Source organism: Athene cunicularia, assembly GCF_003259725.1.
Source record: "Athene cunicularia isolate RWA chromosome 15 unlocalized genomic scaffold, athCun1 chr15_part1, whole genome shotgun sequence".
Classification (NCBI taxonomy): Eukaryota; Metazoa; Chordata; class Aves; order Strigiformes; family Strigidae; genus Athene; species Athene cunicularia.
The window spans coordinates 4,228,768-4,237,802 of NW_020799121.1; the positions used below are offsets into that span (position 1 = coordinate 4,228,768).

The following is a 9,035-nucleotide window of genomic DNA, read 5'->3' on the forward strand; positions in this document are numbered from 1 at the left end:
GGGAGCGGGCCGGGGCCCGGCTTGTAACTCCTCGCTGCTGCGGCTCTGAGCACGGGCTGTGCCTGCGCCTCTGGCCCAGCCGGCCCCGAGGCTGCCCAGCCGCGGGTGTGGGCACAGCGCGGGCCCTGGGGACGGGCTGGCAGCGAGGATACCGGTGTGGCTGCTCGGCGGGGGACCCTGGCAGGCGCCTGCTCCTGCAGCTTTGAATGCTCTTGTTCTTCGTTCAATACAGGCAATCATGAGTGATCGAAAGGCAGTGATCAAGAATGCAGATATGTCTGAAGAGATGCAGCAAGACTCTGTGGAGTGTGCTACTCAGGCCCTGGAGAAGTACAACATCGAGAAGGACATTGCTGCTCACATAAAGAAGGTAAAAGTTTGCTTGTGATATTCTCTTGGAAGCTCTATGAACATGAAAAATCAAACAGGCAGAATGCTGCTAGGCAAGTAGCTCTAGAGAAACAAGTTTTAGAGTCACTAGATAATCGAGTTGGACTTTGTAGGCTGGTGTCCTTATGTTCCTTTTCCTCACCCTTTTTGTGGCCTTTTCCGTGTCCTTCTGCAGCACGTTCTACTTAAGCCTTGGACAGCGAGTGGCAGTGGACTGTCCCTGTGGTGATACAAAACGCTGGGGCTCTAATGGAGTCTAATTGAGAAGTGTTGGTTTGCTGACCTTCTAATAAGTGGTTTTGGTTTCTTCTTCCCCACCACATACAAGACAAACTGTTCATGCAACGCAGAACAGATGGTTTCTAGCTTAGTGTGTCAGATTTTCTGACTCAGCTTGATAGAGCTGCAAATAGTTGAAGGGTTTGATTAAGCAGAACAGAAAACTCCTGCATGGTCTCATAAAAAGTCTCTTCAGCTGACAGCTGTTACAAGCTGCAGTATATAACTATGAACTGAATGGTTTTACTCACCATAGACTTGTACACACGACTTTATCTGAAAGTCACAGCAGGCTCCTGACTACAGTGTGTAGGAAGAACATGGTCTCATGACTTGGTATCAAGGATGTGGCAAAGAATTTTCCATCAAGAGTCCTTTCAACATCCTTGTTGAAAACAGCTAATGAAGTTGAAGTAATGGCTTAATCTGTAGAGATTCAGAGCAAGCAGTGAAGTTAGAGTTTGAGATCATGGTGTGACTTGTGGGGAGAAGTTCCTTCCCCAACATATGTGTTAAGCTTATTCCTGCTCAGCTTGGAAGCAGGTTTTTTTTTTTTTTGGGTCTGACTAAGCAGCAGATGAGTTATAAAGTGACAGATGATCCTTGCACTTAAGAGCATATGCTGTGCCTTAATTTGCCTTCTTCCAAAAGTGATACTTGTTAACAACTGACATATCATCACAAAAAAACCCGTTAGGCAATATTAGTACAATTCTCATGAAAATGCTGAATTTCTAGTTCTCTCTTCTGTAGGAATTTGACAAGAAATACAATCCCACTTGGCACTGCATCGTGGGAAGGAACTTTGGCAGCTACGTGACTCATGAGACCAAGCACTTCATCTACTTCTACCTCGGCCAAGTTGCTATTCTTCTTTTTAAGTCTGGTTAGAACCATGGACTGTTTTTGAAACTTGCACCTGGTTACAGGACTGCACACTAACTCCAAACAGCCTCCTACCTTCAGCCTTCCTGAGGAAACAGACCTTGATCTTCAGGTCTTTTGTTGTATTGTTATGGTCAGGGATTTTGCTGTAGCAGCTGGTATTTTCATTGTGGCTATAAAAAAATGCAAAAATGTCTTCCTTGTATTTATTTTCTTTCAAAATATGGCTTCTTTGCTAATAAAACTGTTGGAACAAGTTTATCCTTTAAAGAGTTTTCTCTACCCTTCTGCCCTCTATTGCTTGTTTTAGTCTTTATTCCATTATGAATGAAGGAGCGAAATCTCTACCTCAATTTCTTCCCTTAGATCCACAGCATCCAAAGCCTGAGCTAATCTGAGTATGTCATCAGTCAGTAATGAGAACAACAGGAGAGTTTCTCTGAGAGAAGAGACAGCTATTCAATTCTTGATAAGCATATTTTTAGTAACCTCCAGTGCAAATTCTGGAGTTTGGATACATGCTGTTGCTTTTCTGATTTCAAGTGAAGGGGTGAGTTAAAAGCAAGTCTTCACCTCTCAATTTCCAGAAGAGAGAAATTTTCATGCTAGTTCCTTACACAGCTGTCACTTTAGAATATAAATTTACCTTCTCTAGGGTTTTTTTTGTACTCTATCCCTGTATCCTGCTACAGAAGCATCTGTTCCTCAACAGTTTAGTGGAAAGAACAGAAGGAAATGCACAGTATTTTTATGTAGATTATGCATTTGGCACTAGCAAAAAGATTTATATGGAGGTGAAAACATGTCATCTCATCCCACAATATAGTTATGTGGTCATTCTCCTTCGGGAAAAAATTCCTTTCTTAGAAAGGAAACCTTAAAAAGGTTAAAATATTGATGTAAGTGAAAAACATTGATGCAGAGCTGTTTTATTTCTCAAACCTTCCATATGCCCTTGAAAGCAGTAAAGGAATCAAGGGAAAAGTCCACAACAAAGATAATGACAGCTAAATAAAAATTAATAAATCCAAGTTACTTTATACTAGTATGATATCCTCTTTGAAGCTTACTGAAAAAACGAGGCATCTCATTTGAAGACTAGTCAGTCTGTTTCTGTATCCAGCACTGGTAACTGCTGTTGCTTCATCTGTTGGCACCGCTCAGTTTTGGCCATGTCCTTCATGTTGCACTTGAAGGGAAATGCAAGTGTAAGTGCCGCCACAGGAGCCTCCCTCTGCAGGTTTCTCAGTGGAAACAAGGTAGCTGATGTTCTTCTGGATCCGATTGCTGACCAAGTGTATGTTGCACAAGTTCTTAGAAGTTCCACAGCTTTCATATTCCTCAGCAAATAAATTACACTTCCTGTGTTTTGCTACATAGTAGACTCACAGTTTGAAACCTGAGTGAATGGCAACAATGCCTGAGTTTAAATTCTGATAATCCACTTTTAAAAAGCCTGCATCTTCTATCATTGCCTTCAACTCCTCCTGAAAAATAATAGTTCCATAGTTACAATAACCTGAAGGCCTATAAGCCAGCTGCCTCTAAGATTATGCTGGGACCATGTTTTGTGTGTTAGTGAATTCAGAGAAATTGTCTTACCTGAGGAGGGAAACGTCTGATGCTCTCCACGAGATACTGATAAGACTTCCAGTCACCAGCAATAACCTCACCCAGAACAGGGATAACCTGGAAACTGTATAGATCGTAGAGCCTGCACAGACAGACAGCAAATACAGATTAATACAAGTAAGTTTAAAACCAACCCCTCCACCACAGGTTGATCTCTGTACCACTACACTATGGAATCTGTATATGATTTTAAAAGTGCACAATGAGGTGGCCTCAAAGTGTCTCCACCTCTTATTCTGGCTGAGTACAAATCAGGGCCATGTGACATGGCATAGCATCACCATGTTCCTACCTGGAAAGAAGAGGGTTGCTGACATGACTAAATTCAAGGCAGAGAAATCTTCCTCCTGGTTTCAGCACACGATAGGCCTCCTCAAGTGCCTGAGATAAAGCAGATGTGATAAATGTTTCTGTAGAACAGCACCTGCCTATTGCCATGCCATGTGATGGCAACTCAGTGATGAACTGAAGGGAGTAAAGAGAATTCTGACTGGCAATCTCCCATATTTACTTGTGGAGAAGCATCCCACGACAAGTACTAAAAAAACCCCAAATGAACAACAAAACCAGACCACAAACATGATTGCTGTTATATAAATAGATTTATTCCAGGCTTTGTATTGAAACTATGACATCAGGTTTGCAGCTTTTATTTTTCTTCCCTACTCTTAGCTGATGAATGTTTGCCAGCAGAGCTCTTGTAATTATAGACCAAACCCAAAGGGGAGAAGGTGACTCAGATACAAGAAGCTGAAAATCAAAAGAGCGCACAATAGATATTTTTTTTAGTCAAAAGAAAAGCCTTTACTGAACTGTGAGGCACACCCAAAGGATGAAAGAAGAAATGATACTGGGTTTTGGATGAGCGACGTGTGAGAACAGGGAGGAAGGACAGGGAAGAAGAAAATCTTCGTACTTCTAAATTCCATCCTATATCCAAAATAAAATACCTAAGCACCACCAAGAAAAAATTCTGTTTACAACTGTTCATACAAAAGCACTGCAGGGCTGTATTCAAGAACCTCTGCAGGTTATACATCTGTTTGGCTTCAACTGTCATGTTCCTAGGGGATAAAACATAAACAGTACACATATAGGACAGGAGCTCTGCAAAAGATTTGGAAGCTCAGATATGTTTTGCACCATGTCTCCAAGGAGCTATGCTACCAGCCTGATGTATCCATGAAGGCAAAGAGCCTGTGCTTCAGAAGGGTGCAGGCGAAGCATCATGAAAAGCCATCCACATTAAGGCAAGTTCGAAGGCGTACAGTTCAAGGTGGCTTGGATCCAAACACTACACCCTCCACAGAAGGAACTCTGCCAAGGTTGTAACACACTCCTCCAAAACACAGACAACTAGTCCAACTAAGCAGGTGATCTAACCTATCTTCATCCTCAAGACAGCTAGTCCTTCTTGAAGGACAGATATTGTTTAGAACAAAGGGTACTATACTACTTACCCTAATTAAAATCATCCTCATTCTTCATGGAAAACTCTACTACCAGTCAGTGCAAAGACACTGAGCAGAAGGGTCTTTACTTATTTTAAATGCTTCAGGAGTAGACAAAGATGTCCCTTTATCCAAAGGAACTCTTCCTTTGCTTCCTCCACTAGAATAAAAAACCTCAGGTCAATCCTAAAGGCCCCATGTCAGGATACACTACAGCAACTTACCAAATCAATACGAGTTACATTTCGGATTCCAAAGGCAATTGTGTAAACATCAAACTTATTATCATCAAAGGGCAACTCTTCAGCATTCCCAAGTACCCAGGACAAACCTGTAGTAAAAGACAAAGACAGAGTATTGAACAGACCTTATAAAACTCAGACTGCCCCACAGAGACTAGAATTTATCTATTCTAGAAGGAATTATTATTAATAATAAAGTGATATTTAGAACAAATATTTCAATTTTGCATTTTTGTGTGAGGAAGGACACCTTGGTCTATACTCACAAACCTCTCAAGGTTTGTACTATACAGCTGTCTTTCAAGTAAAGTCGTTAATGTTGCAGATCAGCCAAAACATTCTTCTGCATATATACATGTTGTGTTCACAGTGCTTTAGTCTGCCAAAAAGATTTCATTCAAATCTTGCATCGTAGTGGAAAGCAACTGGCTTTCCAGAAACTGGCTGCCATTTGTCTGTAGCAAAGTTGCAAAAAAAGACTCCTCAAAAAATAACTATAAACACTGATTAACGTCTTGCCATCCAACAATGGTCAAAACACTTAAAACACTTTGCTAGAAAACTTCCATAGATTGAGGAACATGAAAAGCCACACTCCATCAGCACTATCAGTATGTGATCCTGTTGCCGCCGTGTTGCTTCCTAAAACCCCAGTGGATCAAGGCCATGTCAATCTGTGGAGCATGAGACTGTTCAATTTAGAATTAACAGCTCTTGATGTCACTGTTTTTGGTGACTCAAATGCAAAACAAAAAAACAGAAAAAACCCAGGAGTCTTCTGCAACAGAGATCAGCAGTTTCAAAGGGCAGTATGCTAAAAAGTGACATGGAGGACAGCATAACAGCAGAAAACAACAGTTGTTGCCAGGACACATTCAAATTTAATTTTTACAAAATACATATTGTAGAATGTATTGTATACAAAGCATCACGCAACATTATTAAAGCAGCAATTATTAGTTTATTTAAATGTAGACAGTTTGAGAAAACACCCAAGAAGTGAGCATCCGAAAAAGGTTTTGAGTAAAAAATAACACTGTGGTAAAATCACAGGCCAGGAGTTTTTAAATGGATACCTAAAAGGGGCTGTTGGTGTCCAGCAGGAGGAACCGGGGCACATGCACCACAGGTTGCCACTCCTGCTGGCCAAAATGCACAATCAGCAACTGTGCAACACGTGTTTCTTTTTGGCATGCATAGCCCCCACTGTTGGTGAATGTACATAGGAATGCAGTGAAAGAAAACTCTGCCCCTTACAATTTTAAGAAAAAACAAAATTGAGACCTCAGACAACCAACAGATAAGCAAGGTCAAAATTGACATTACAATAGGAAGGAATCACATGAAAACCAGACATATGAAATGGGTACGTGCTGAACAAGGGAGTGAAAAAGACTAAGAAGTCAGAATTGTGGCATGGTGGGGAATAAGTCAACCCAGGCAACAATTAGACAGTTAGGCTTCTACAGCTACAATGTACAGGAGAAGAAAATTAAAAACTGTAAATATTCATTTTGAGAATTTGTTGTCAATAAAATACCTAAAAAGTGCAGCCAATTAAAGAAAATGCTTTATTTATAGTAGCTGGAAGGCAGCATCAAGCTTCATTTCAGGTCCTAAACTACTGTCATAAAGCTTTCGTACTTAAAATGTTGGTACAGTTCAGGTGTTCCCAAACTATGATGCATAAAAATAGCTTTGGACAGGCTGGAAAGCTGCTCAGATAAGCATGATGCAAGCAATCTGCCAGAGCTGGAAGAACCAATGCTTTCACACTTAGTTTTTGTTTTAAAGAAAAAGGAGAGGCAGGCAGTCAATGGCCTGGGGTAACCCACCAGCAGGGAGCAAGAGCAACTGAGAGAACTTAGGCCAGCAGCTTCTTTTAGCCCCTTTGTGCTACTGAGCTGTTCTGTACGTCCTTCAGCCTGTACAGTTTGCAGGCAGGAAATTCACCTGTACCTGCCTGGAAGCCTGTTCTTGCAAGGCCCCGTCTTCACACCCCTCCCAACAGCAGTAAATATTAGATGGTTCACTGGCTGCAGCTGTGACAGGAGTCCCGGGGCGGGGTGGGAGCAGCACACAGTGAAAGGACATGCAGAAGATCTGGTAACACGCACACAGAGGCTACCCAGGGAATTCCTAATGGTGGTACCCAGGCAAACAAAATTTGGGAACCTCCTGGTGTACTTCACATTGCTAAAATATTTGCCAAATATCCATAAATTAAGAGAGGATAAACAACTATCATACAAACGCTGAGCCACAAGCAGGACTTTTCTCTATGTCTTACTTCTTAAAATCAGGCTTTTCAATCAGGATTGGCGTAGTCCCCAACAAATTCTAGATATCAGTGAATTAATCCATTGACCTGCAAACTAACATTTAATATAATTCAGTTTCTCCGAGTATTATTAGCATATACGCTAATGGTGGAAAGTTTCATAGCTTCACAATATACTTCTTGTAATTTTTATTTCTTGCCTTAATTCTTAAATACCTGTTATAAGATCTTTAGTGTAATCATGCTAGGGCTGAGCTCTTTTGCATTATCTGCCTTAGTAAAATCAGATTCATTTGCCCAGATATAAACAGCAGGTTTAGATTATGTGATCAATTTTCAAGGATAGCTGTGTATCAGACCTCATGGACACTTCTGTAAATGTAAATATATTTCTGAACGTTCAAGTGTTATTAAGAGGATCACTGTACATCTGAAGAGCATACATACTACATACTTTTTCAGTGAGCATGTAACTCAACGTTGGCAAATACGCATGCACAACTATAGTATACACCATGGCTATATAATATATATTGTAATCCTGAAGTGGTGATTACCTCGTGGCTATCACATGTCAAATTCTTGTTATCAGGCATGTTACTGAAATGGTACAATGCATGACTCACCTTCAGAGTAGCCGAGATGCTGTGCTTTCTGCTTCCCAACTTTTAACATTTCTTTGTTAATGTCACAGACCACCACTTGGGAATCCCCTAGCAACTTAAATTTGTCTTCCTGGTAACTCTCAGAAATTTCCTGCCACGATAAATTCTGATGGTTCTTAAGCTTCTGCTGGAGCTGGCGTTCTTGTGCAGAGTGAACATAATTAATAAATCGAAAAGCGATGTCACCTGCATTTGTTTTAAAAGAAAGATACATGTTTTGGAACATTTCCTGACTCCAGGAAATTGGAACATAAGGCTTTGAACATCAAACCTAGTTAATTTTTATTTACATATATATATTTAGAAAAATAAACACCACACACAGAGTAGAGAGTGTGTATGTGTGTGTATATATATATATATATATATATAAAATATATAAAGGGAACACATTCAAATCAAAGAGCCTAGGGCTTCCTACAAATGGAAGTTTTCCAAAAAGTATCATGGTAGTACTATAATACTTTCAGATCCTTAGAGGAAAATATTTAAAAACACAAGCTAGCTCTTAACCCTTCCCTGTGAAAATAGATGCTTCACTAGTTTTAAAGACAGGGAACTGAGTGGAGGAAAAAAAAAAAAACACACTAGGCAACTTGAACCTGGGCAGTCTCAGTTTCAAAAACAGTGAGGCACTGTTATGAGGAACTCACCAAAATTATTTACCTGTTCCTCCAGCAACATCAAGAAGAAGTGTTCCTGGGGAAGGGTTCATTTTACGCATGAGGATATCTTTCCACACTCGATGAATCCCTAGAGTCATTGAATCATTCATTACATCATACTTCTTGGCAACACTTTCAAAGACCTGATAAACTGCAAAGAAAGGACATGAGAATGAGATGCAATCTACTTTAAAATGCTCCTGTGGAAGTAAAATGTGTCCTTTATTGCCTCGTGGAGGTCTATCACCATGTGGAACTGAAAAGCACCACCTGAAAACTCCTTACAAACAGTATGATCGAATCCTAGCGAGCCTGTTCCTGACAAAGACTCTTTGGAGAAATACAGCCACTTCCAGTAACGCTTCTGGAACTGAGGGAAGAACCGAGCTGGCATAACGCCGATACTATTCACCGAGACTCCCGGTAACGTCTCAGACCAAGGGCCCAGATCCAAGCACATCTCGGGCACCCCTTCACCCCTAGGGCCGATATGCCCGGGGAGGTTCCAGCCGGGCCGGGCCCAGCCCGCCCTCCCCCGCGGCGCC

General features: G+C 41.1%; 2 protein-coding genes across 2 annotated transcripts in view; one reads left to right on the forward strand and one right to left on the reverse strand.

Moving 5' to 3' along the window:
- Positions 1-6: 6 nt before the first annotated feature.
- LOC113486066 (dynein light chain 1, cytoplasmic) lies at positions 7-1,815 on the forward strand. The gene is made up of 2 exons (XM_026859717.1): positions 7-370; positions 1,423-1,815. The coding sequence occupies exons 1-2, from the start codon at positions 239-241 to the stop codon at positions 1,558-1,560; spliced, it is 270 nt and encodes an 89-aa protein (XP_026715518.1). The 5' UTR covers positions 7-238; the 3' UTR covers positions 1,561-1,815.
- A 515-nt stretch (positions 1,816-2,330) lies between these two features.
- The window catches only part of COQ5 (coenzyme Q5, methyltransferase), a 19,663-nt gene continuing 12,958 nt past the window's right edge, over positions 2,331-9,035 (reverse strand). The window contains exons 2-7 of the mRNA XM_026859716.1: positions 8,492-8,641; positions 7,787-8,011; positions 4,862-4,968; positions 3,479-3,567; positions 3,157-3,268; positions 2,331-3,041 (exon numbers count right to left, since the gene is read on the reverse strand). Of these exons, the coding sequence (XP_026715517.1) occupies positions 2,940-3,041; positions 3,157-3,268; positions 3,479-3,567; positions 4,862-4,968; positions 7,787-8,011; positions 8,492-8,600 (744 nt within the window). The 5' untranslated portion in view covers positions 8,601-8,641 and the 3' untranslated portion in view covers positions 2,331-2,939. The remainder of the gene's footprint in view (positions 3,042-3,156; positions 3,269-3,478; positions 3,568-4,861; positions 4,969-7,786; positions 8,012-8,491; positions 8,642-9,035) is intronic.

Excerpts from the sequence above, each read along its gene's own strand:
- LOC113486066 (XM_026859717.1), top strand. The coding sequence starts at position 239 with ATGAGTGATCGAAAGGCAGTGATCAAGAATGCAGATATGTCTGAAGAG. Across the intron at positions 371-1,422 it reads TTGCTGCTCACATAAAGAAG|GAATTTGACAAGAAATACAA; the intron begins GTAAAAGTTTGC and ends TCTCTTCTGTAG.